Here is a 26,421-nt window from a genome sequence, read left to right on the forward strand (position 1 = left end):
TTTCCCTCTATTGGAGCACGTGTCCGTTTCTTAACAATTAGCTCTTTCACAGTAAGGATGTCATTCTATGTTAACCTTAATTTATTTTAACGAAACGTAGCTTTTTTTTTAAACTCCCCCTTTAGTTTACCCAAAGCGGTAAAAAGAAGAATCAATGCGCTGAAACAACTTCAGGTGAAGTGCGCTCACATAGAGGCCAAGTTCTACGAAGAGGTCCATGACCTGGAGAGGAAGTACGCGGCGCTGTACCAGCCTCTCTTCGACAAGGTGGGCAGCGCTGTTCGCGACCCTGAGGCTACCTCCCAGCCTTCCTTGAGGTGAAGCATCCGGGTTTACGCAGTAAATCAGTGAGGGTTACTTCTTAAGCTCTTTTTGACTTTGAGTCTTAGAATAAATGATAGGAGCCTTCAGTGTTCATAGTCCTTTCATAGACGTTTACGGACCTGTGGCCTTGACTCTTGCCTTTCTGAGTGACTTAACTCTAAGAAGCTCTCGCTCTCACTCAGAGAAGGGAGTTCGTCACTGGTGACGTCGAGCCGACAGACTCGGAATCGGAGTGGCACAGCGAGAATGAAGAGGAGGACAAATTGGCCGTAAGTTGGCGTGGTGTTGTTTTTACCTAGTGCAAAGCCTGTTGTTTCAACACTGGTAGGAGTATGAAACCTCTCTCGGTGACCGGTGCAGCTTCACAGAGAAAGGGGCAGACGGCAGTAGGTGCTACGCCCACCCCCCACCCCACCCCCGCCCCAGTCGGGTGTTCAGAGGTCTTTGTGGACGCACACTGAGCAGCCAGCTGGCGGCCCAGCGCCTCACTGCATACGTCAGTCACTGCAGCGAGCTGGCCACCCTGCCCCCAGCTCGGCCCTCCACAGAGTGCGGGGGCGTGGGGGCGTGTCGCGTGAGTGGGGACTAGTAACACATTTGTGGGGGGTCTTAGTCACGTGTCCGGGTGGTGGTCACCTGCCAGCGGGGGTGGGGGGGGGTACATCCTGCCAGAGTGCCTGTCACCACTCGAAGTCAGTGAGTCAGGGCTCCTTTTGGCGACATGCCCTGTCACCTGCTCATGGCCTTTTCTGGCGAATAGTCCCATTCCACTGCCGCAGAGTGTCCCAGGAAGTTCCCTCCGTCAGCCTGGATTGGTTCTGGGGAGACGACGAGCTTCTGGTTTGTGAACCGACACTTCAGGGGTTTCTTGAAGTGTGTGTTTTTGGTCTGGAAGATACGTAGGGCCTGGGCTGGCTGGAGCCGGGCTTACGGGTCATTGTGGTTGGGGCCAGACCCTCACTGCTCAGGAACAAGCTGCCTCTGCTGGTTTATGTAGCCCGGGGCTTGCTTCCTTGCCAGGCCCCCATGACGGAGCACGCCCTCTCTCCCCTGGCCTCGTGCAGTGCTGGCCTCACCTCCTTCCCTGGGGCCCCGGCATCTCTACATTGCCACCGAGCCGTTCTGGTCCCCACCCTCATGTTCGCACGGTGCCTCTGTCTGGTGGGCATCTGGGTGCGGTGACCCCCGGGGCTGCGTGTGGAGCTGGGCCACGGTCCCCGGATGGACACCTCGCAGAGCCTGCTGCGCGCACAGCCGTTCCTCGGACCGCGTCTCAGTCTTCCCGCCAGTTTAAGTTACATCACGAGGTTGCGTCTGTGTGGGGGCTTTGAGTGCTTTGTCCCCAGAAACACTTGAAATCGTGACCTGCTCGGTGGTCCTGGAGATGCCGAGTCCAAGGCCATGGGTTTGTGGCGGCAGTCTGTGTGGGATTCAGAAGTGGGCGCCCGAGTTAAGCCACGAGACTGCCACTGCATTGCTTTGTGGTGAGTGTTCTGTTCTGCACCTGTGATCTTCAGGGGGACGTGAAAAATAAAGTCGTCATAGCAGACAAAGAGGCCACAGCCGCGGAGGAGCCCAGCCCCAGAGGCGTTCCGGAGTTCTGGTTCACCATCTTCAGAAACGTGGACATGCTGAGCGAGCTGGTCCAGGTGAGCATGCCAGCCTGGGGCTCGCAGGCGCTCGGGGCATCCCCTGCGGGTGGAGAGGCTCTCGCTGTGCTCCCCACTCAGGAGTGGTCTCGATCTCCTTCCAAACTGGGGCCACCTCTAAAACATGTGTCTCAAAAGAGCTGGGGTTCTGTGTGCCCCAGGGGTGGGAAGTCCCCACACAGCGGAGCAGACAGACAGACTCACAGGACAGGTTGTCCCGGACCTCAGTAGTAGTGCCCTTCCCAGGGACACGCAGGTTCTGAGTCCGTGGGCCTGGCTGGGGCCTGAGGGCTGTGTTTCTGACGTGCCCTGGGTGATGCCCGTGCTGCTGGTTGGGGTCCACAGCGCATGGTGGCGGGCTTTCAGTGATGGGGACTTATTGGTGCTAGCAGGTGACTTGCCGGGGTGACCAGCCCTTGGTGCTGGCTAGTGACCTGGGGGTGGCCATGGCGCTTGGCCCCTGCACCCCCTTGGTTCTGAGGGCAGTGGCGCCCTTGGGCCCTCTCCAGTGGGGCGCCACTCGTTCTCCCCACACCTCTGCGTTGGTGGCGGCTTCAGCATTTAAGCTGCGGAGTCCTGCTTTCTGTCCTAAAGCTGTGAAAAGACACGCTGGCCTTTGTAGCTGCTCACCTGTGCAAGGGGTGGTGAGGGGTCGTGGGCATGGTGACCTGATGGCAGGTGGCAGCTGATGGTTGGAGGTTCCATCTGGTCGATCGTTAAGTCCCACAGACCGACTGGACCTGAGTCCTCTGTCTTTGGTGGGGTGGGTGCCTGCAAGGAGGGTGTGAAAGTCAGGGAGAGTGGCTTCCCTTCTTTCCTCGGTGCCCAGGGCCGTGCCTCTGTCCTGAGGCAGTGCTGTGCTGTGGCCACACGAAGTTCTTGTCCTCAAGGGATGGGCAGGACATGGCACTTGTCTCATGGATTTGGAGAATTACCGGTGGGCACTGCTGGGTTGAGGGGATGCATTTGAAGACCTGGTGCTGTGGAGTGGGGGACGCACCAGAGACGACGGTCACCTGAGCGTTTAGGACGAGGCACAGAAGCCGTCAGTGATGGGAGGGCTCAGTCTTGACCCTCAGACCGAGGTTACTTTTCATCTAGAGACTCGCCATGTAACTACTATTGGCTGTTTTTTGTCTTATTCTTTTTTTTTAGATTTTATTTATTTACCTTTGGAGGGGAAGGGAAGGAGAGAGGGAGAGAAATATCAGTGTGTGGTTGCCTCTTGTGTGTCCCCTGCTGGGACCTGGCCTACAACCCATGCACGTGCGTGACTAGGAATCGAACCGTGATCCCTTTGTTCGCAGGCCCGTGCTCAACCCACTGAGCTGCACTAGCCAGGGCTGTTTTATTCTTATTACTGGGAACTTGATAGCATAAGACTCAGTTCTCAGAACTTAGTAGAAGCTGAAGAAGCCTTTCTTTTCAGCCCCCAGATGGCAGGGGTAAAGGAGTAACTGTTCCACAGGTGAAACCCTGCTCTGGGGGGTGGTCTCTGGGTCTTGAGTCTTGCCTTTCTTTCTGTCTCTGGGATATTCCAGAATGACAGCGTTGGTGGCGTCTGAAAAGCCCAGAGTCGTCGGGCGCTCTAGCGCCTGCCTGGAGGTCTCAGCCATGCCTGGCAAGTGCTTCGGATTGGCAGTGACCGTGGGGCAGCTTCGTGTGCTCCTTGCTGCAGGCTGGTGTGGGGGCAGTGGCTGCCGGCGCCGTGACGGACCTAGGCCTGCCTCGTGGTTCTGTCTCTTTGGAGACGCTCAGGACCGCTCGCTGCGGGCAGCACCTTTGCCCTGGGTGCAGTCAGGGCTCTTGTCCTGGCCTCAAAGGCGCTGTGCTTGGGGCTTGGCTCTGATGGCTGCCAGTGATGTGGTGCCTCTCTGCTGTCCCCTCCAGTGGTCATCAGGGAACGGTTTGGGTGGCTTCCTGGGGGTCAGTACTTGACAAGCACTGGGGCCCATTGTCCGGCATCCAGGAGTGATGCGCCAGCGACTCACCAAAGACACGTGTATCGTTTTTCAGAGCTCACTGGAGGTTCCTTTGTTCTCTCTGTGTTTAGGAGTATGATGAGCCAATCTTGAAACACCTGCAGGATATTCAAGTGAAGTTTTCAGAGCCTGGACAGCCTATGGTGAGTACTGATCGTTTGATCCTCTGGCTAGTGTTGGGGTGTCAGGACACTGAGTGTCAAGGGCTTGGGGCCAGAGCAAGACATCAGACCCACTGCTTGCATGCCAGGTGACTGGAGCCAGGTGTTCCCTGAGTTAGGGCAGCCTGGCAGGTGACTTCAGCCACTCGCTGCCTGGCAGCAGGTGCAGGAGTCGGACGTGGGGTTGGATTCTTGGGCCCACGTCGTGTCCCCTGTGGCACACGGTAGTTTCTTGGCCAGTTTGTCCCTGTACCATCCTCCTCCTTAGCATCCCCTACATCTTCAAGGACGTGGTACGTAAGGTCTGTGTGAAAGGACAGTAGGTAGGAGTTGTACTTGACCAGCGACCCAAGGCACTGATGGAACGACCTGCTGAGCGTGTTTGGAAAAGTGCCTGCAGATGTGGGGGACAGAAAGGTGCTTGCTCCCCTGCTCTTTGGTTTGTGACAGAACCCGTTTTCCCAAGACACCTGTGGCCGCGTGTCGTGTTGGGGTGGTGCACCCCTCCTGGCTGAGCCGGGGTATCACCAGAGCACTGTTCGTGACCCGTCAACCTGCCGTGGCTGACGGGTTCCATTCCAGTGCCAGAGCAGTTCCAGTGACACATGACCGGGTGCCTGGCCGATGGCTCTCAGTTTCAGATCTCGGAGACAAGCCCCTGGGGGTTGTGAGTGAGGGGTCTTGGTGGGGGCTTGGCCTGGCTCTTTTCCCCTGCCCTGTCGCAGAGCACCAGCCCTGGGGCGGGGGCCAGTGTGAGCGGGATCTCTCCCCTAGTCCTGCAGGTGGCCCTCACTGCTGGTGGGGCAGGGGACACGGCAGTGTGCATCCCACCCCTTTCCCTTCCGCCTCACTGTGGGAGGGGACCAAGGTCGCCATCCCTTTGCAGGGTGGGGTGCGGGCCCTCCTCCTACTGCAGCACCCTGGCATCCCAGTGTCCCCTCTCGTCCCCTCTTCCCAGTAGTAAGTGGAGACTTTGCGGTCATTACTTGCCCCCACCCAGGTCGCCCGTGGCCCTGGGGCCTCATCTGCTGAGGTGGGTGGATCCTTTCCCCCACACTGCCTGCTCACGGGTCACCCACCCAGGTTCGTTTCGCTGCCGCTTCCGTTTTGGGTCCGTTTCCCTTTTTCTTCCTTTCTTCGCGTTTTGTTGTTTTGTAGTGCTTTTTATTGCAAAATAATAAAGAGGGTCTCTGAAATGATTCAAGCTTAGAGCAGAGCACAGAGAATCGCGTCCGTTGTCCACCTTGACCACAGGAGCCGTGGGGGTGGGGACGCGTCTTTATCTCCTCGGGATCAGTATTGGCGAAGACGGTGGCCACCGAGTACGCTTTCTGGGCGGAGAGGGGAGCCATGGTCGTACGTCCTTCCTAGTGGGGGGGTGCAGATGACGTGGCCTCATCTTGGGGCCGTGTTTATTGGTCCCTCAAACACTTCACTTCACCCCAGTGTGTTTGGGTTACTCTTCATAAACAGAGGCCCCGGGGAAGGAAGAAGTCGGGAAACAGGAAGAAAGTTCACTTGGTGTGGAGGAGGGGCAGGGCATGGGGGGGGCGAGAAAAAGTGACCACCTCTCCCCATTCAGAATGGGCCTGTGGGGGTGAGGGAGCAGCAGGCTGCCAGCACCGTGGTTCCCGTGCACACTCCCGCTGGGCCCTGCTGCTGTCCGTTGTGGAACCCGGCAGGGCGGGCCCTCGGGCCTCTGACCGCCTGGGCCTGTGCCCCGGAGCCTCCGTGGCCTTTCCCGTCAGCACCCTTTGCAGAGCCCTGTTTTCCCTCCCTCTTCGTGTGCTGAGTGCTGCTCCCGTGGCTTCTGCTCCAGGTCGGCGGGGGGGTGCTGGCTATTTTTACATGACGGGTGGGGGGCACGGCGGCATTGGGTAACTCACCAAGTCGCACGGCACTGCCGGCAGAGGGGATTGGAACCCAGGCTGTCTGAGCCCATAGGTGGCCCTGGCACACTCGCTGTGGTTTACTAGCCGAGATTGTCTTTGGTCCTCCGTGACCTGGGGGTGAGGTTGTTGTGTGCCTGTATGCGCTCACGCTCACCAGTGCTTCGGTTCCTCGTAGATGGGCAAGTTCTTCAGGCTGGTAGTGGGGCACAGAGTAGTGTTTTTCATTTTATTATTGACTCATTCATTCACCTAGATAATTACCAAGTTGTCCTTCCAAAAGCTCTTTTCAGTGTGAGTGCCCCAGGTTTCCTGAACACTTGTCACCACTACATTCTGTGGTTGGTGCGTTTTGTCCAAAAAGGGGGCATCTTGTTTCTTTCGATAGTCGTGAGCATCTTTTCTGCCGGCCGCGGGGTTTTATTTGTGACGGCCACCTGGAACATGTCTGTTTTTCTTGTCGGGCTCCCCAGTCCCCGTCTCTAGGTCGTGCAGGGCTTTGCGACGGAAGGAGGGGCTTCTCACTGCCACCGGCTGTGCCTGCTCTTCTCCCCGACGGACCTGCCGATGCTCCGCAGGGCAGAGGGGTGGGGGCAGGCTGGCTGTCCCGGTGTCTCCTTCAGACACTCCACCCCACCTGGAGGGGACACACACGACCCCACCTGTCTGCGGACCAAAGGCTGTCCCCACCCCAGCCTGTCCTTTGTCCTTTAACTTTGTGACTACGTTTTTGCCACAAAGAATTTTTTGTGACATGGCCACATTGTTGCCCTTTTAAGCGTGACTTCTGCTCGTAGTGTCCTGTTTAGGGAGGGGCTGGTTTCCAGTGAGTTCTGTGGGGCTGATCAGAATCGGTCACTGAGCACCTGTCGCTTTTGGGCGGTGCTGACGCCGCATTTTGTTTCCAGTCCTTTGTGTTAGAGTTCCACTTCGGGCCCAACGACTACTTCACCAACGCGGTCCTGACGAAGACGTACAAGATGAAGTCGGAGCCGGACAAGGCCGACCCCTTTTCCTTCGAAGGGCCTGAGATCGTCGACTGTGACGGGTGAGAAGTGCCGTTTTGCCTTTTCTGGAACGGAACCGGGAGGTGATTTTAGAGCTTTACAAGTAAGATGGACGTGAGGAATGAAGCAGAGAGTTGGTGATCTGCCGAAAAGCCCAGTAGACAAAGATTTACACCCAATCGTCTTTCAGTTCGGGGATGTGACAGCTGGTGCTGGGAGATGTCGCCTGGTGACGTGGGAGGGGTGTGGGTCCGGCCTGGCGTCCCTGTTGTCACTGGGGATGGGGTCCTCTGGCTTTTGGGTTTGGGGCACACTAGACTCTCCACAAAGTGAATGGTGACCACGAGAAGCCCGTGGAAACACTGTGCTGGCAGACGGCGGGCACAGGGCTGCGGGTGGCGGGCGAGCGGCTGTGCCGGCCGGACTTGGGTCCGCTGCCCACTTGGCTGGTTGGTGGGCACTTTAAACGCCCTTTACTCGTGGACGGGCACCTTGGCGACGTCAGTCTGAGGTCACCGAGGAGTGAATGTAGTTGGAGTTTATTCCTCTTGGTTAGTTTGAGGTGGTTTGGGAAATTGTTTCTTTTGAATTGAAACAGTCATTTCTATTCACTGGAACCAGCAAGTCCTTGTCCTCACGACCCTCCCCGTGTGGGCATTCCCAGCCTTAGCTGCATTCAGTCACACTCGTACGGCTAGACTGGTTTCGACGGGGCCGCTGCCCGAGGCCAGCTGCCGTGGTGGGAGAAGAAGGCCTGGCTTTCCCTTCTGGTGCTGTCAGGTGTTGTGCTGGGCCGAGGTGGTTGGAGGAGTGTAAGCGTGCTATGCTCGGCCCCCCGGGACTGCTCAGCACCCCTGGACCCTGTGTGTTCTGCACTGGTTGTTCGTATGGGGGGGTCACCGCTTCTTTTCCGCAACTCATCCCATTCACTGGGTTGCCTTGAAAATTTGGATGTGTGTGTGCTGGCGCCAGGTGATCCCTGGGGGTTGTCCAGGGGCAGCAGGTGACAGGCTCTGAAGTGCCTCGACTGGGGCAGGTGACAGAACACACACTTCAGAGTCTGCCCACAGTTGTGGGGAAGTGGGGCCGTGTCGCTCTGCAGGCCTGTGCTGGGGGCTGGGCTCCGCTCAGAGCGGTGCTGGGCCTGGGTGCTCAGCTGGCGCACGGCTTTTATCACACATCCAGGTTCGGCGTAGAGCCGCCGTGCACTTGCTGTGCACGTCAGTAGTCGGTCTTCCTCTTGGTGGGCGGACTGTGATGGCTGTCCTGTCCGGGCAGGTGCACCATCGACTGGAAGAAGGGAAAGAACGTCACGGTCAAAACCATCAAGAAAAAGCAGAAGCACAAGGGCCGCGGCACCGTCCGAACCATCACTAAGCAGGTCCCCAACGACTCCTTTTTCAACTTCTTCAGCCCACTCAAAGGTGAGTGCGGGGGTGTGCGGGCCAACACACACAGGCGTCCCCCGCTTTCTGAAAGCCCTTGCTCCACCACTCCGCTTTCACAGAGAGACCTACGTGAGTATGTTTTTACTAACCGGAAAAAACCCAAAGAGGGTTTCATCTTTAGGGAAAAAGGCGGAGCGTGACCGTCGGGTTCAGTGTGTGTTTCACACAAGCCAAGACAGTGGCGGTAGCACCCACCCCAAGCAGTGCCAGCGGCAGCCCCACTGAGCACCTCCCCCGGGACCACACCCAGTGCCCGGCCCCCAGCCCGTGGCCCTGACAGGGCCGTCACGTCTGGGCCTTGTCCGCACTGAGCTCGCACATCTGATGGCGGGGTGTGTCCTGAGCTGGGAGGACAGCCCAAGAGCTGGGAGGGTGCTGCGCTCCATTAGAGGCTGGACACAAGTCCGATGGTCGTGAGCGAAGTGCAGGCCAAGTGCGTGCATCGAACTCACCTGCATCCACCATCCATCCCGTTCACAGGCAGAGGACGGCACCTCAAATGCTGCCGAAGTTGGTCCTGCCAGTGGCAGAGTGGCATCTCTGTCTGAGAGATGCCGGCATCTCAGTTGGCACCCGGCAGCGGGTGGAGTGGGAGGTGTCCCTGGAGTGCACAGAGTGCAGCGTGTACGCGTCAGGCCGTCCCTGCTCCCGCTGCGCGCCAGTGTTCTTTTAGGTTGCATGCTATTTGGCGTGGCCTCGTAGGCTGGTTTTCGGGTTCGGGGCACACTAGACTCTCCATAAAGTGAATGGTGACCACGGAAGCCCGTAGAAACACTCTGCCGTCAGACAGCGGGCAAGCCTGTGCTTGTGTAGAAGAACCGGAGAACCTTGGGGGCACTGTGCTCATGGGGTGGGGGCACAGGAGGGCCCTGCGTGGTTCTCAGAGCTGGAGGGGAAGTGGAGGTGGCCCTGGGCTCCATTCTGAGGAGGCGCTGAGCGCCTGCCCGGGCCTCCCTGGAAGCCCCTGTGTCACAGCACCCCCCCCCCCCCCCCCGCAGGCACGTGTCCCTGGGTGCACTTTGGTCGCACTGCAGAGCTTGGAATCATCTGCCCCAATCACTTTCCTGCAGGGTTGGTAGGCCTGGGGGGGTTGGAACCATGTTGTGGTGAGCAGTAGTGGGGTTTCCACTTGGAGAGACGGGGCAGAAACATGGCTTGGAAGCTTGTTTTGTTGTGGAGCTCCCCCGAGAGAACGAGGAGGCGGGGCGCTTGGCCCTGTTACAGCAGGGTTCGAGGAACAAGCATGGGCCCTGTGTTCCAGGGGCAGGACCAGTGGGAGGCGAAGAATGAGCACGTGCAGGCCTTCCATCCCGGGGCGGGGCTGTGGGGTGGCTCTGCCTTCGGGTCTGAGCCCAGTGCTCCCCCCCAAGCTCCGCCTCACTCTGCATTCGGGTCTCCTGTCGTTGTGGCTTTCTCTGCAACCTGTCTCGGAGCCTAGAAGATGGAAGCATGTGCTGGTTTGGGGGTGAGAAGAGCCATTAAGTCCACCAGTCTGGTTCCTTTTCAGGGAAGACTCCTTTTGGAACCTTGGGTGGCCTTTGGGAAGGGTACCTGTGAATTCATGGCGTAGAGACACTTTGATTTGTTGGAAGTGTCCTTGGAATGGGATTGTAAGTCCTTGATAAAATCAGATGGACTTAGGCGGGGACTGCGGTTCACTGTCATTGTTTCCGAGCGTATGTAACTCGGGTTGTGACTGCTGCGCAGCGCCGACAGCGTGCGGGCTCTGCTGGGCCGCATGCCCAGGTGGGCGGGCTTCGTGGCCCGTGACTTCCAGCTTGGTAGGGCTTTTATTTATTTTTAACCGTCACCCAAGGATGTGCTTATTGCCCTGAGAGGGAGGAGGCAGGGGCGGAGTGGCAGAAAGAGACACCTGTGTGGGACAGACAGACAGGACGGGTTCCCTCCTGTCTGACTGGGGGTGGACCTGCAGCTCCCCGGTGTGCAGGGGGACATGCCCACCAGCCGGGCCTCTTGACCGGGCTGGCTCCTTCTAAAGAGTTAAGTGGGGTCAGCTTCTTGGGAGGAGTTATGAGAAAGTGAACAGAGGGTGACAGCAGTAGGTGGTGACCCAGCGGCAGAGAAGCTCATCGCAGCTGATGGAGTGATTTCTGATGGGAAGGAGATGTGAGGTGGCTCATCCAGCTCCTTCTCTGTCCTTAAACCCACAGAGAAGGTGCTGAAGTCCTGTGAGGAGGTCTCTGCTGACCCCTGACCCCAGGCCAGGGCCCCCAAACCTGAGTCTTGAAGAGCCTGTGGGATGCTTACGTGCCAAGGCTTGGAGGCCCTTGCCTGGTGCTTCTGCCCCCAGCTCTCGGGTCCCCACAGTGGGCAGCCCTGGGGGACAGCAGGGCCTCGACCCAGCATTTCCACAGTCAGGGCTTTGACTGTCACCGGGCCGCACCGAGCGCAGATTCCCTTGAGTCCTGGTGAAGTGGTGAAGTGGCCAAGCTAAGTCCTTGGCCACCCTGGTCAGTTCACCACTGACTGTCACGTGCTGTCATGTCGAATGCGGAGCTGAGATGGGGGACACTCGCCCACAGGCACAGTCCGCGTTGTGGAGCCGTCTCAGCGCCCTCTTCTCCCTTCCTCCTCTCCAGACAGAAACCTGGTGGCGACCTCTCTGAGGCTTCAGAGGTCGCCCCTTGTGTACTGGATCGTCGAGTGTGGTTTTGCAGGATGCAAGTTAGAGCTTCCCTTAGGACACTGGTGTCCTCCGTGGCCACACCCTGGGCCCCTCGATGTCCCTGTCCACTTGCTCCTGTGGGCCCTACTCTTGTGGGCACTGGTGTCCGTGCTGCTCTGGAGGGCCCAGGGCGGTGTTCTCCAGCCGGGGCTGTGAGCCGCGGGGTGTCCACCAGGGGGCACCCAGCCTGGGCCATTTCCAGGGACAGCCTGGCACTATGGGCTGTTAATGTGTCATCTGTCAGATCAGCTTCCTGCGTGGGTTGAATGTTTCTGCTTGTCAATGTAACATGGACATGTTTTGTCTTTTTTTCTAGCCTCTGGGGATGGAGAATCACTGGTAAGATTTGTGTCGTTACTAAAAGCCTCTTATGTTACGTTGCTGTTAAGGCTGTATTTCCCGAGTAGTTACTTGCTTTTTTTTCACCTGTTCCTAGTGCCTAAAACCCTGGGGTGCGTTTGTGTTCACTGCCCTCCCCACCCCCTCACTGGTGTTCCTTTAAGTCTGCTTGACTTTGTGACTGCTGTCACCTGGCACTGCTAGACTTGGGGGCTTCAGTCAAGCTCCCAGTAGTGGTGAGGGCCGGGTGTGGGGGAGACAGCGTGATGTTCCCCCTGTGGACGGGCTAACGTGGAGGCGCTCTCTCTCAGGATGAAGACTCCGAGTTCACATTGGCCTCCGACTTTGAGATCGGACACTTTTTCCGTGAGCGGATAGTCCCTCGGGCGGTGCTGTACTTCACAGGGGAGGCCGTCGAAGACGATGACAATGTACGTGCTCGGGGGAGGCTCCCAGCCCCGCGGCACGTGGCGCACTGTTTCTGGTGTCGGGGGCATGGAGGGAGGGGTCACAGCGGGGGCAGCAGGCATCCCGAGTGGTCCCTGTGTACGAGGTACACCTGCTGGCTCACTTCAGGGCTTCCTTGAGACCCCCGGGGTTTGCTGCGTCCTGCTAAAGGCCTTCAGGCTTTGGGCGACTGCTCAGCAGGAGGGACCCCACTCCCAGAGGTCTGGCCACAAAGCCCTCCGTAGCAGTAGAGCTGGTTCATGTCAGCCTTTGGCACAGTGGCCCCAAAGGGTTGCAGGCCCAGGCTTTGAAGAAGGACCGCTGGAGGGGATGAGCCCAGCCCACCGGCTGCTCTGCGGCTGTCGCCTGAGGCAGGTCCCTTTGGAACCAAGGCTCGATGGTCCTGGTTGATGGGGACAAGGGTTTGTTTTCTGGCACATTACTGGAGAGGTGTTTCAGAGGGGTGTTTTCCCCCTGCTTTCAGACCTCTGGGGTCTCCTGGATGCATCTAGGTTTCCCTACTCGAGGGCTCTGCTGGGCATCAGGCACCAGGAGAACCCGGCCTGCCCCCTTGCTGGTCACTGTGCGGGCCTCCTCCCCCACTCCACTGTGTTAAGTGCCCCAGCGAGCTGGAGGGCACTGGGGCTTGGCCCCGTGCTGGATCACTGCAGAGCTCCAGGAGTTGCTGAGACCCAAGCTTTAGGAAGTGTTGGTGACGCGGTGGAGTGGATGGAGGAGCTCTGGCTTGGTCTGCCACGCTCCCTGGGCGTCCTGCTCCCCCCTGGGCTGCACGGTGTTCTGCTCCGCCGAAGGGACGTGCGTTTGAGACAGGTCCTGCAGAGCTCCCTGGAGGAGGTCCGGTCACCTGGTGTGTCTAGAACCTCAGAAAGCCCTCCCTTAAGCCCGTTTTAGCTGCTTCTGACCTGACCTGACGCCGTGAGGGCCCTGTGGCAGCGAGACACTGAAAGGCCTTTCCTCATCTGGCTGCTCGGGCTGCTTGGAAGGAAGAGGCAGCGAGTTCCCTCCCATCTTAGGTGCTGGCTGGGGCTGCAGGGAGTGTGGGCTGGGCCCAGCGCTGGAAATGAGCTGCACCAGCACCAACCCGAGTCCCACTGGGTGGCCTCTGAAGAGAAGCATCTTCAGAAAGAGCCTGCTGGGTGCTCACGCACCGTGTGTCGTGTGGCCGGTGGTGCTCGATTCTCCCTTGTTGGTGTGGCTTTCACCTTAGTGTGATGTTTGGAGCTTGAGTGAGAGCCCCCCAGTGATGTCTTTGGACGGGGGAGACCTTCATTCAAGGCCAGCTGACTGCAGTGCCGGAGTGCGGCCCACGCGCACTGCCGTTCTGATGTAAGATTAGACTCCAGGGTTGCGTACGTTCCTGACGCAGATTTCCCCTCACCTGAGGTACGAACTGACACGTCAGTGACTGATCTGCTGAGACCAGTCAACTTCTCGTCAGGTCACGGGCACACCCAGGCTGACAGTGTCCTTTCTTCACCCTCAGTCCTTGTTTTGACTGGTTTCCAGGGATCCGCCTCCTATTAATGCTGCAGGGCTCAGGGGCCAGCGATCCTGCTGTGCTGGCCCCACCTGGCTCTCGGTGCCCCCGTGCCCGGACTTGCCCACCGGCAGACGGACGGCCCGAGAACTGGGCCCGGAGCCCGCTGCCCTCTGCTCAGTGGGGCTGGACGGGACCTGTGTCTGGGTCGGGCCGCTGCCGTGCTCTCGAAACCTAGTGACGTGTTTCTTTTTCAGTTTGAAGAAGGTGAAGAAGGAGAAGAGGAGGTAAGACCAGCTCCAGTGCAGCAGCGTCATTGCCCCAAGGTTGCATTCAGCTTTCCCTGGGGCAGGGGGGGGCGGGGGGGAGCGTGTGAGACCCCGACACCTCGTTACGGTGTTTGTGTGAGGCTGCTTCTGAGCCGTGGGCCCTGCTGAAGACTGGGACGATGGCAGATGCCACCACAGTGTCCTGCTGTGTTTGACCCTGCATTCAGCTGCTGAAGGGCATCTTGGGAAACGATCACTCAATTATCAGAAGGCACATTTTACCAGTATGTCGATTTCAGGGTTATTTACGAACCAAAGATACCCATGAAAAACTGAGTGTCCAAAGAGGCGACTTAGTCCTCTGTGCGTGATGGCAGTCGGTTCCTTCCAAGTCCCATTGTCGCCCTGACTTGGGGCGAGTCCATGAGAACCGAGGTCCTGTCTGCTCTTTCCGCCGCAGGAACTAGGAGACGAGGAGGGAGAGGATGAGGAAGATGCCGAGGTGAACCCCAAGGTGAGTGGTTCCAGGGCCGCCCAGACCACAGGTGTGTGGGCTGTGCGCGTGTCCCCTCCAGTCAGGAAGAGTGGTTTCTCAGAGGGCCACCGGTCACAGAACCCTGGTGCAGGCCCGCGTGCGAGTGCACACAGTGCAGGGCTTCCCAGCCCTTCCTCGGGCCTGCTCGTGGGCGGAGCCTCATTCCATGACCTTCACCTGGGCTCTTTCATTCTTTGAAGGTGACCAGTTCATTGATACACATGCACTTTGCGTGTTTATTTTTGGAAAGGATGCAAAGAAGGGGTTGGGGTGACGCTGTTATCGTTTTTGAACTTGAAAAGACTCTGATGGAATTGTAACTATAATTTACCATCACACTTTGGCTGAGAACACTCACAGTTTAACTTTTTTAGGTGTCTATAACTTAGACCAGGGACTTTTAGGGAAAACCTGACAGAAACAAGGGGGCGGCCCCATTAACTTAACCTGTGAGTCCGAGCTTTACCTCTGGTCTAGGTTAGCTGAACTCTGGGGCCCTCTGGGGCGCCAGCAGAAGGCTCGGCGTGCGCCTGCCTCCGGTCCGCTCTCACAGGCTGTCAGGACGCCGACGTTCCTGGCGTCTCGGAGCACGTGTGTCTAGTTGACCGGCGCTGTCTCTGCATTTCCCTGCCTTTGTGTACAGCGGGCAGTGCCCTGGTCCTGGGCTCCATCTGCTCCCCTGTGTGTGTCTCTGCCCGCATACGCATGCTCACGCAGGAGTTCCTGCTGCAGGGGTGGGGCACGGGGGCCGACGCTTGTTAAATATGCTCAGAGAAATGCTCACCTTTGTGAGTTGGCCTGTCACTCCCAGGGCAACTATTGAAAGCCCACCTGTGCTCACCTCTGAGTGGCAGCTGGTGAGGGGCCACAGGGTGACGCAGACCTGTGGCCCAGCATGAGTGGGTCACACTTGGGGATGGGGGTGTTAGGGGTGTTCGTTAGTTAACAGAACTGGGTGGTGAGGACTCCGAGCCCAAGCCCAGAGTAGTGTATTGCCTTTTCTGCCCTCAGGGGCCGCCTCAGCCTCTGGTAGGCTGCAGGGCTGAGGGCAGTGTGCTTTGCTTGCTTGGGACTTGGGGCGCCGTCTGGCCTGGCGGCAGCTCAGTGGCAGCGGGCACCTCACTCCTGTTCCTGCTTCCTCCTGGGGTCTGTCCTCTTTCCTCACGTCTGGTTTCTGGGAGAGCATTCTCACCAAGTGGCCACAAACAACCCGTAGGAGGTAGAGGACTGTCGGTCACCACCCTTCTCGAGGCCTCCCAGTGGCTTTGTTGGGAGCTGGTGGGGAATGGGTAGGAGTGAGCCAAGCGGTGCCGCGAAGTGCCAGAACCGTCAGCTGCGTGCGGTCGGGGACCCGGACCTGGTCCTCTGTGGGTGGCACCTCTGGCCCTTGATGCGCACTCTGTAGAGGGACCTGGTGGAGTCTGCCCTGCAAAGGAGAGGGGGGAGTCGGGTGAGGGGCGCGGCCTGGCGTGCACGGGCCACTGCGCTCAGTGCACGCGGCGCTGCCCTGTGGCCCTTGGGAGAGAGGGGCTGCTGCGCCCTGCGTGGTTGCGGGCCTCGTCCTCTCCCTGCTGACAGCTCCTTTCCCTCTTCCCGTTTAGGTGTAATTTTTATCTGTTAATCATTCATGCGTTTCTAGGTAAGGTGGAATTTCATTTATTCCTAAATTCCCAATGTCGATCTGTCTCGATACCCCTGCCTCGTTGGGACTGTGGGCGCAGAGGACAGGACGCTGTCGCGTGCGCCTCTGTGGCTGACCGACAAGCTGCCTTGGCTCCTGCTGGCAGAGCCCGGTGTTCTTTGCCAGCCACACAGCCAAGGGGTCACTGGTGTGGCGTTTTTCTTAATGATGGGACTGCCCTCCAGGAAGAGGACACAGAAGGGGTTCTGGGAGGCGGCAGCTGGTGGGGGGGCCCATGAGCCAGTGGACGGCAGCTGGTGGGGGGCCCATGAGCCAGTGGACGGCAGTCCTGGAGTCAGACTGGGCTTCCTCCTGCCCTTTCCCCTCCCTGGTGGCCCCTGTGCCCCGCCACCCCTGGGGGCAGTTGGAGATGGCAGTAGGAGATGTGACTTTTCTGGGCGTGTTTGTCGGTTGCTCAGTCCTGTAGGATTCAGGCGTCGTGCAGACGCCTGGGCAGTAAAGGGGCGACTGGACTCTGCCAGAGCTGCTCAGCCGCATGGCTGCCAGCCAGGCAGAGGGGGCATCCGTGTGTGCCGATGGGTTGGCTGTGGTTCTGCTGCCCCGAGGGCAGTGCCCTCTGTGGGTCCTGGGGGCCACTGCCGCCCCCGCCCCCGTGGTGTAGGGCAGTCAGCGCTTGCTCCTGGGAGGGGGAGCGTAGTGGCAGGGAGGGGGAGCAGATGCTGAGAGGCCAGCGCGGGCAGGTCATGGAGCTCCCCTTGTTGGCCAGAAGGAGGCCCACTTCTCACAGCTGTGCCTGTGGACGCTGGGGCTTCACGTGTCCTCACTCGCCTGAAAGGAGCCTGGTCCTGGCGTGCACTCAGACCGGCATCTGTGAGGGTCTGTCTGCACTGTCGTCCTGGCCCCCGGTGCGGGCACAGGACTGGGCTGAAGGTACATCTTAGGTGAAGTGCTCTTTGATGCGTTTAGGGTCAGGGCTAATCCTTTACTCATATTTTTAAATGGCTGCCCCCCTGTGTCTGCCAGGCTGTCCCCGAAGCCCACTCCCCCGCCTGCCAGTGACTCTGGAGCATTGTGAACCGTCCAGCCAGCCTTGGGACAGGGCTGAGCGTGTGCTCAGGCTGGGCTGCCGGGCCCAGGGTGGTTAGGGTTTTGCTTTCAGTTTATGCCTTTGGAACGCCAGCCCCCTTCCTTGATGACCACCATTTGGGTGGCCAAGCTGCCAGTATTCGTGCTGTGAGACGGGGTGTTACACTTGCACTTGGGTGCTGTCCCCTGCCACAGGCCAAAAGCCACTGGTTTCCCCACAGCCCCTCCTCCTGGTCTTGGTCCCTCCGCAATCTTGTGGCAGACAAGGAGGCATGCCTCCTGGTCACAGCTGTGTGTGACAGGACTCAGCACCATGTTATGTGACACATGTCATTCCCATACAGGTATCGAATGGAAAGTCCGTCCTTTCCTGCCCACCTGCCCCAGGCCCCCATGTCACCCTACAGACCCTTTCCTGGCCCCTGCCCCACAGTGGCCCATCATCGACCCTGGCCAGTGCTGGCAGACCCCAGGGCCGCTCTGTAGGTGCAGGCTTGTCCTGTCCATCACCCCGGGCTCCAGGACTGTCATTCTGTCCCCGTGGCCCCTTGCATGGGGGGTTTCATCTCTCAGTGGAGTTTCAAAGAGTGAGCTGTAGGCCCAGCTGGCACCGGGCAGGGGCGGTTGTGTTACCCCACACGTGTTTCTCTGCAGCCCCGTGGTTTGGGTCCTTCTCCGACTCCGAGGGCACGGCAGGGTGCGTGCAGAGGGATGCTGGTACTTAGTTCAGGCAGAGGTGGGGGACTTGTCGTGGGGCCCGCACACAGCGTGCACTGGTCATTGAGTGCCAGTGGTGGGTACACACGAGGGGACACATCGGAGTGGTTCTCGAGTCGGGCCCCCCGGTCCCTTTTCTGGGAGGATAGGGTTTCCACTCAGGTTCCCGGAGGGGGCAGGGCTTGTCTCTGGGGGTCCCAGTGCCTGGATGCGGGGGCACCCCCTGGTGGCCAGGCGAGCAGGCCCAGGGGAAGGGGCCCTCCTATGGGCGTCGGGGGCTGAGCAGGAGCCCTGCAGGGTCAGATGCTGGTCCTCTCCCGGGGGTGGGGGGCATGCCGATGACTCACAGGCGGCGCAGTGGGTCCCCCCGAGCTCCGGGCTGCCCCTCAGTCCTGGAACCTGGTGTCCTGTGACTCGGTTGACCCTGCGGCCGGAGGAGCCACTCTTGGCCCGAGATCCTCCTGTGGTGGCAGCTGCCTCGACGTCACTCCCGGGAAGTTGGCTTCTGTTGTGCTGCTGTCGGGGAAGTGGATGTGCAGTAGCTGTTCCAGTTCACTCCAGTTTGAGTGAACTGACAGAGCGTGGCCTCTGGGTCGTCCTGGTGGGCGGGGGCGCGTGGCGGGCGGGGCGGTCCTCTGAAGTCCGGTCCCTGTCTCGGCAGAAGGAGCCCGGCCAGCCCTCCGAGTGCAAGCAGCAGTGAGGCCCTGTCCCGGCGGCGCCCGCACCGGACCTGTCTCCTCGTGCATGGTGTTCACGCTTCCTCTCCCTTCGTCCTTATGGTTTTGCTTAACCTGTGCAGTGGCAGCTTAAATGCATTTCAGAAGTAGGAGGTTTAACGCCCGCGCCCTCCTCGGCCTTGGGTGCAGCTTGTAGACTTTCCCAGGCCTGGCTTGGGGGGCCCGTAGACCACAGGGTGGGGGTAGGAGGTCGCCTGAGCCCAGGGCAGACGTCTGGGAGCTCCTGCTCCTGTCTCGTTGGGAGACACCACACGCTTCGTCTGCAGCCGCCTGTCTTCTGTGTCTGGTTCCTTGGAGGAACTGGAGGGCGGGCTCCGTTCTCCTTGGTGTGTCCGTTCTGCAGTTCTTGTTCTTCTCGGGGTGGGGGTGGGGCCGGGGCGCCCACGGCGCAGAGGCAGGGCTTGTGTGGTCGTCCTCGTATTTATTTGTCCTTTTGTGCTGTGAGGACTCGGGTGCCAGCGGCCCCCTGTCCTGGAGTGTCTGAAGCCACATTCGTGACCAGAGCCCTGGCGACCTGACTGGGAGGAGGGGTGGCGGCCTCCCGGGAGTGGGCCTGTGGAAGGACGCATTTCACTTCCTCCTGCCGCCCGCTGCCCTGGCGGAGCCCGTCCTCTGCCCCTGCCGTGGGGACCCTCGGCCGGGGGGGTGGGGTGGGGTGGGTGGGGTCAGCCGTCCTGTGTGAGTGTCTGCCAGCAGCTCCCAGTCGTCAGCCCACGTCCACCTTGTCTTAAAGCCCTGGGCTCAGCGCCACCTGGCCTTGGCTGGCGTGGGGGGTTTCTGAGTGTGTGACCGCGGTCCCTGGCAGCCAGGATGCCGGGTCCACACTGTGACCAGGTCCGGAGAGTGCTCAGCCTTACTCAAGATACATTTGTAACTGAAGACTCCGTTTTCAATTTGTACAGAATAGTTAGAGTATTCTATTAAAGTTGTGGAACACAGACCCAGTGCCTGTGCATTCTCTGGGGGGGTCCTGGGGGGCGGGCGGGGCTCGTGGATGTGGTTCCTCCGCTCCTGGGCTGTTGCCGTGGAGCCTGCGCTGACGGCAGATTCAGGACTTCTGTTTTCTCTTGTTTCCCAGGCTGCGTTTGGTGTGCCTGGTGGGTCTCCAAGCCGGCGTCACTTTCTCTGGATGAGTTTGAGGCCCCGGGGTGAAGTCCTTTCTCTGGGTCTGTGGGCCCTGTGGGGCGGGTACACGGGCTCGAGGCCCTGAGGGGCTGCCCTGGGGCCGCCCTGGCCCGCACCTGGGCCTGTTGCAAGCTCGTTCTCCGTCTGGGACACATCTGCTTTTCTTGGGCGGTCATGGGAAAGGGAAGGTGGCCTTCCAGTGGCCAGGAGCCTGAGGCCTGTCCAGGGGCAGGCCCCTCCTGGCTCTTGGGGCCCAGGGACACTGCGGAGCCTCCAGAGGTGGGTTCGGGCCTCGCCACTCGTGCCAGGACATCTCGGAGCTCCTGGGAGCTTGCCCAGAGTCCCAGCCACGAGGCCATGGGAGGGTGGCACCGGCCGCAGCTCCAGGTGGGCACCAACCTGGCCCAGCTCCTGCCAGCTCTGCCTGGGAGCTGCAGCCACCACAGGACCCCACCTTGCCCATCTGACAGCTGCTTCACCTGTCCCCACTGACCTCTGGGCCCAGACACCATGATGCTTCTTTTGGAGCTGGAGCGTCCAGGGACGGTCCAGAGCCACTCCCCACTCCCTGGGCCTCTGCCGCCCTCGCCCTCCCTCAGTTCTCAGGGTGACTCTCCGAATTCTGTTTGAGGTTGTGGGGCCTGTTTCAGTGCCCGATCCTCCAGGCCTAGGTCTTGGCTGTCCCTAAGACCGGCCCCAGGCCCAGCTACCCTTTCTGAGCTCCCTCCCAACCGCACTGACTTGTGAGGGGGGCCCGGCTTTGCCCCAGGCCAGCAGGACTCGAGGCAGGACCTCCCCAGGTGGCTCTGCTTCCACCAGGTGCCAGGAGGTAGAGACGGGGGGCCGGCAGTGCCGTGCACCCTGCAGCAGGCAGGTGGGGGCTGATTTCTGATACTCAGCATCGCAGCACCTGCCGGGGGCGGGTGATGTCTGGGAGAAGGAAGTGGTTACACAGGTGTGTCCACTGGAATTGCCTCAGGTGGGTACACGTGGATCATAGGTTTGAATTGCACCTCAATGGAGCTGATTTCTCAGAAGGCCCGAATTGGGGTGGTTCGCTTCAACTCTGGTGTTCCCCTTGAGTCAGGGGGTTATGGCCACCGCAGCCTGGCAGGGAGCCTCTGTCCACACCTGCCGTGGGCAGACGACTCAGCAGGTGGCTCCTCCGCCCCAGTGGCCAGTCTGCCGCGTTGATTGGCCCGGCCTGCCCGCCCCCTCCAGCTGCCCAGCAGGCTCACCAAGGCCTTCCCCTGGGGGCAGGTTGCGGAGGGCGTGGAGCCCTGAGTAGCTTCAGCCAGGCCCGTCTTGGTGGTGTTGCCATCTCGGTCTGTCCCCTTCACCGCGGGGTGGTCTACAGAGGAAGCCCGCGGGGAAGCACACTCAGGCAGGAGTGTGCTCCCCCACCCGGTGGTCTCCTGCAGCACTGCCCCAGCCTGGCCGCCCTCGGCTCTCCGCCAGCTGGCCCACCCGGCCTCGGGGCCTGGCTGGGCCTGGACTTTGTTCCCTTCCCATCAGAACGACTTCCCAGCTTCCTTCCTTCCTCTGGAGGCAGACTCGTCCTCCCCGCCTCGGCCTCAGGGAGCCCAGTTGAGGGCAGGGTGCTTACACCCCAAACCCCAGAGACCCTGGCAGACGCGGTGCCCGGCAGCAGGGGCTCCAGGACTCCTCAGGCTGGTCCTGGTTGAGCCTTTGGTTCCTCGGAATTTGGTGTGGTTCTTGGGCACCTTGTCCGCCGGGGACCCTTGGGTCACACAGCCATTCCAAGGAAAGCCTGGGGTCCACTGGCCTCTGACCTGGGAGCGCCCTTTCATCCTTGCGGCCGAGAGGGCAGAGCCCCACATGCCCCAGATGGCACCAGTCACTGGCCCAGCCCAGCGGTGCTGACTCAGTGTGCCGTGGGCGGTGGCCGGATGTTACTTTCCATGACGACCAGAGGCTTGGCCTGGAGCCAGCTGTGCCAGCCCGGCCTGGTGGGGACTTGGCCCAGGACCTACTCCAGGCCCAGGAAGAGCGGGGCAGGGAGCCTGGTGGTAGTGCCACAGCCTTTCTTCCCAGCACATGCTGGGCCAGAGCTGCTGTCCTCTCGAGTCCCCAGGGACAGGCCGGCTGCCTTCACCAGCCTTCCCTGGAGCCCACCAGCTGGGACAGACCTTTGGGGTGTGGGTAGACAGTGGCCAGGGTAGCCTGGGGTCTTCCTCCAGCCTCAGGCCACTGTGAGGGTGGGGTGTGGGAGGACCTGGGTCAGCAGCTGGAAGATTCCAGCAGGGCTCCTCAAGCTGCCCTCCCTGGGGTCAGGACCCCAGACCTGGGAGCAGACGGGGTCCAGCCGCTTCGTCCCCTCTGACCTGAAGAAGCCCTGCCCTCCTGGGCCCCTCTCCTAGCCCTGCAGGTGGGAGGAGAGGGGGGACTCAGGTGCATCCCCAGGGCAGGTTCTTGGGGTCCTCTCGGAGGGCAGGGCTGGGGGAGCTCTGAGGAGAAAGGAAGGAAACAAGACAGCCGCCCAGGTCCTGGTTGGGGGCAGGGGCCTTGCAGAGGGTCCCAGGCCAGGCCCAGTGGGTCCTCCCGGCGCATCCCACAGATGGCTGGGGGCACTGCCAGACTGCAGCCCGGAGACCTGTGGGCCTGCTGGCCTCTGGAAGCCAGCAAGTGTGTGGTCATTGGTCACCACATCCCCGAGACACTGGCAGATGGCCACGGTGCCCAGGCAGGGGAAGCGGTGAACGAGTGGGGCGGGGGTGGCGGGGAGAGGGATTGCCGAGGCCTCTAGCTTTCCAAGCAGGGCCCCCTCGGGGACAGTGTTTTGAGCAGGAGCCAACTGGCCATGAGGCCACTCCTTCTGTCCCCCACCGTCCACTCCCAGTGAGGACTCCAGGACCAGGGGGCCCAGCCTCCAGCTGTGCCTCTGGGCTGGGTGGCATCTCCACCCATTCTTCCAGACGTCCTTGGAGTGTGCCCAGGAAGGTGGTGTCCCACAGAGCTGCTTACCCTTGAAAACCCAGCTCCTAGAGCCACTGGCAGCCTCCGGGTCTGAGGACTGAGGTGCCGGCGGGGCTGTGCTCCCTCGAGGCAGGACGGTCCGCCTGCCCCTTTCAGCCCCCGGGTCTCCTGGCGTTGCTGGGCCGGGCTTCGTGACTCCAGCCCCTGCGTCCCGTGGCTCCTGCTTGGTGTCTTTCTCCTAACACGTGACGTCTTCAGGGCCCCCTAACTTAGTCACATCTCCTTCCGTGTCATTCCTTCATCCACCGTTCCTCCAGTCTTCCAGAGAGGTCCCCTGTCCTCAAGGGCTGGGCCCTGGCAGTACGGCCAGTACGCTCAGTTTCGGGGACGTCCGGCTCCAGTCTCCCTCCTCTAGACCCTTCCTCCCCAGTTTTCTGGTGTTACCCACGAGCACAGGGTCTCCACCGACTTCAATTGCTCCGACCAGAGAAGTGGGTGTGTCAGGCAGCGAGTTAGATACTTCTGAGTTCACTCCTTTCCAAAGACACCTCCTGAGCAGGGCCCTGGAGAACCAGACTCGCTGCATCCCTGAGGCTGGTAGTGCCTGTGAGCAGGGTCCCTGTCTCGTTAGACCCCCCAGGGCCTCGTGAAGCCAGGCCGCCCCTTCAGATGCAGCTGAGGGTGTGGGGGTGGGGGGACAGGCCACGTGGAGCCTCGAGGGACTCAACCTGAGGGACTGTGGCCAGGCTGACAGTGAGAGCCGGAAACCAGGTGGGGACAGGCCTCCTGCATCCTGCCCTTGGGCCTCTCACTTTCCCAGGCTTCGGCTTTCAGAAAAGGGCAGGCCCAAGTCACAGGCTGTGGCCAGTGGGCTCTCTCAGGCCCAGGTCACGGTGGCATCAGGCCGCCTCTCTGGTGCTATGGCTCCGGGCAGCTTGGGCCTCCTCCCTTGCCCTCCCAGGGCTCAGGGACCCCAGGGCCCATCGTTTACAGTTGGTGGGAGCTGGCAATCTGAGAGGGCTTCCTGGAGGAGGCCAGAGGGCGAGGGTCTCCAAGGCTGGAGAGTTCTGAGCTTCCCCCCCAGCTCCGGAAGGGGCGGTATTGAGCCCTAGGCACTCCGCCCTGACACACACCTCCCTCACCAGCAGTGGGCCGGCTGGGTGGTGTGTCCTCGGGGCTCTGCTCCTCTCTGCTGCGGGATGACCTCACTCGGAGTTTCGGAGAGGTGCCCCTCCTTCCGGCCGCCAGACACCCTCGCCCAGCTCAACGGGGTGGCAGACCTTCCTGGTCAGAGGTTTGAGGACCAGCCTCTCTCTGCCGGGGCGGGGTGGGGAAGCAGTGGGGAGCCCCCTTTCGCTCCATAAGTACCCCGCACCCCAGACGTCCTCCTCCGGTAAATATTAGTAAACTTGGCGCGACTTCGGCTGCCTGGGACCACCCAGGAACCACAGCCCAGCTCAGCCCCCTCCCTGCTCTGAGAAGCAGCCACCAAAGGTCCCAATTTAGAGCCCGCTCAGCCACTTGTCGGGGGGCTATTTCCTGCCCCAGGCCTTGGGGTGCCATGGAATGGACTCAACCCCTGCTGGCTGGCCGGGTGACCGTGGGTGAGTCAGTCACTTCCTCTTGGACCTGCTCATTCCCTGAAAGTCCTCACCGCAACCACGGGGACGTGACACCTGTGGCTCTTCCTCCCCCACCTGCCTGGCCCAGACCCTGGGCTGCAGGTCCCCGTGGAGTGGGGACCCTGGTGGGAAGCCATCCTGGTGGCCCCAGGAAGGGCCCCCCTCAGAGGTCCTCAGCAGTGTTGCCCGCTCACTGCCCTGTCCCTGGCTTGGGAGAAGTGGGCACAGGGGTCAGCTGTGTCCCAGAGGGACTCAGAGGGTTTCTAGGGTGGGGAACACCGGGCCACCCCCACTCCAGGTTCGTGCTGGTCAGGCCACGGCAGGAGCGGGGATGCCGGAGCGGCTGGCGAAGCGGGGGATGAACCAGCCACTTCCGCCCCAGCCTCCCAGCAGGGCAGTGGCCCTCGGCCCTGGGGCCTGGCAGATTCCCACCAGCCCTCTTCCTGGGGTCCCTGCGCCCTCCCTCCACACAACAACCTGTCCTCCAAGCTCCTGCTGATGCCACCTGTCAGAGCACCACCTCCAGGACACTGTCCCCTCCACCCACCCTAGAGAGGCCAGGCCAAGGGGCAGAGAGCAGCACCGGGCAGGGCAGGGCAGGGCGAGTGCGCCTGGCCTGGACTCGCCTTCCGTCCTCAGGGCGCTGCCTCCAACCACTTTAAGCCCCGCCTCTGCTCTGGCACTGCTGACCTTTCCCCCAGTCCCCTTTCCCCGGGGCTTTCGGATGTACACCTGTGGGGTGGGGTGGGCCTGTTTCCGGGGGGCGGTGCGTGGCTCTGGGTCTGTGCCCAGGCTGGGCAGGGGCCTGCACACGCCCCTGCTGACCCTCAGGGCCCCCTTCATCCCCATGGACTCCCCTAAGCTGTCTCTGGCCCCCGCCCCCCCAACACACACCATGTACCCACTGGAATCCTCTCTCCTCCAAGTTCCGGCACCACCCAGGCCTGCAGGTGCACAGTAGGACAGCAGGTGCCTAAGCAGTGTCTGCTGGGAGCTCCAGGTCCACTGCCTGGCCCCTGAGTGGGGGGAGGCAGGCAGTGGACCTCCGGGGTGGGCTCACGGTGGCTCCCCAGGGGCAGTGGCAGGCAGCACCCCTTATCTCCTCTGGGTGTCTCCCTGCCCAGAGTACCCAGGTCACTGCCCAGCAGTCCACGACCACCCAGGCCAGCACAGGCCCCTCAGTGGCTAGGTGCCAGGAGTGGGGTGTCAGCAGCCTCACCCAGCCTGTGGCTGGTCCCCTCCCCCACCTCTGTCCAGGTTGTCTCGAGGTGGGAATCTGGGTTCCCTCCCCCCAACTTGCTCCCCCTCTCCCTTCTCTTGGCAGAACCTTGACCCCTGGCCCCCATGCTCGTCCCGTGTTCCCCATCACCAGGTCAGAGTCCTGGGTACCATGGGTATTCACAGGTCCTGTCCCGCTCTCCCAACCCCCAACCAGTCCTCTGGCCACACTGCCGGGGTCGGGGGTGGGGTGGACCACTGGGCCTGGCCCTGGTCCCCTTTCGGAGCTAAGCGAGCCCCCTTATTTCTCACAGTGACCGTACAGGGCCAGGGTCTGGACCACCCTCCAAGAGATCAGGGCACTGACCCGTGGCCACACAGCGAGGGCAGGTGGAGAGGGCCGGTCCCAGGACCAGCCTCACCAGCCTGTACCCAGGAAGTCTGGCACCTGGTTTGACATTTTGCTGTCACAGACCTGCGTTTTTACCGTGCAGGGACCCTGCGACATGGAGGTGGGTGGGGGCCCCACTCTGCGCTGCTCCAGTAGGTCACAGCTGCCGTGGGTGTTGGAGGCAGGCCCTGGAAGGGCTGCGCACCCCAAAAATCCCCTAGCGGCCTCCACCCCCACCCCTGGGAACCAGGAGGAGTCAGTGATCAGTTCCTGCTCCTGTTAAACCCTTTAAAGGAAGAGGGTAAATAAAAAAACGGCTGTGCCGGGCTGGCAGGGATGACTCAGCCGCCCCCGCTGACCCTCGGGGGCCAGGGCCCGCCTCCGCACCCGCGGGCCTCGTCGCTGTGGAGCCTTCCCCGGTTGGTCAGGACACCAAGTTGGAGGCTCCCCGGGAGGGAGGCCCGAGTGGCCTCCACCCCTCACATTTACTGAGCACCACGCGGAGCTGTTCCAGCACTTTCCAGTTGTTACCAGTCTAAGAAAGTGTCCCTGTCTGCACCGGCAGACAAAAAACGTGGGGGTCAGAACACTCACTTTCTGGGCGGGCCAGGCCTGCGGGGGGGTGGGGGGGTGGGCAGCAAGGCCTGTTGTGGTGGGGACACCGGAAGTTCTCCCCGGGAAGTGGGCCCCAGGGCGTGGGAGGAACCCGAGT

At 61.0% G+C, this 26,421-nt stretch overlaps 1 protein-coding gene and 1 non-coding gene across 5 annotated transcripts in view; both read left to right on the plus strand.

The window, feature by feature from the left end:
* Nucleotides 1-19,356, plus strand: part of NAP1L4 (nucleosome assembly protein 1 like 4) — a 33,521-nt gene extending 14,165 nt beyond the window's left edge. For 3 of the 4 annotated variants that reach the window (XM_037156335.2, XM_037156336.2, XM_037156333.2), the window contains 11 exons: nt 126-267; nt 507-593; nt 1,842-1,973; nt 4,027-4,098; nt 6,914-7,053; nt 8,291-8,436; nt 11,463-11,485; nt 11,797-11,916; nt 13,688-13,717; nt 14,160-14,213; nt 18,341-19,356. In XM_037156335.2, the coding sequence (XP_037012230.2) occupies nt 126-267; nt 507-593; nt 1,842-1,973; nt 4,027-4,098; nt 6,914-7,053; nt 8,291-8,436; nt 11,463-11,485; nt 11,797-11,916; nt 13,688-13,717; nt 14,160-14,213; nt 18,341-18,379 (985 nt within the window). In that variant the 3' untranslated portion in view covers nt 18,380-19,356. Of the gene's footprint in view, nt 1-125; nt 268-506; nt 594-1,841; nt 1,974-4,026; nt 4,099-6,913; nt 7,054-8,290; nt 8,437-11,462; nt 11,486-11,796; nt 11,917-13,687; nt 13,718-14,159; nt 14,214-15,835; nt 15,874-18,340 lie in introns of all 4 variants that reach the window. The other variant, XM_037156334.2, reaches the window with a different exon arrangement.
* Nucleotides 4,647-4,772, plus strand: LOC119057551 (small nucleolar RNA SNORA54). The gene has a single exon (XR_005084111.2). It is a non-coding gene; the product is annotated as a small nucleolar RNA SNORA54 (small nucleolar RNA).
* Nucleotides 19,357-26,421: the final 7,065 nt, after the last annotated feature.

The sequence above is a fragment of the Artibeus jamaicensis genome, unplaced genomic scaffold, assembly GCF_021234435.1.
Source record: "Artibeus jamaicensis isolate MK-2021 breed Jamaican fruit bat unplaced genomic scaffold, CSHL_Jam_final scaffold_537, whole genome shotgun sequence".
In the NCBI taxonomy this organism is placed as follows: Eukaryota; Metazoa; Chordata; class Mammalia; order Chiroptera; family Phyllostomidae; genus Artibeus; species Artibeus jamaicensis.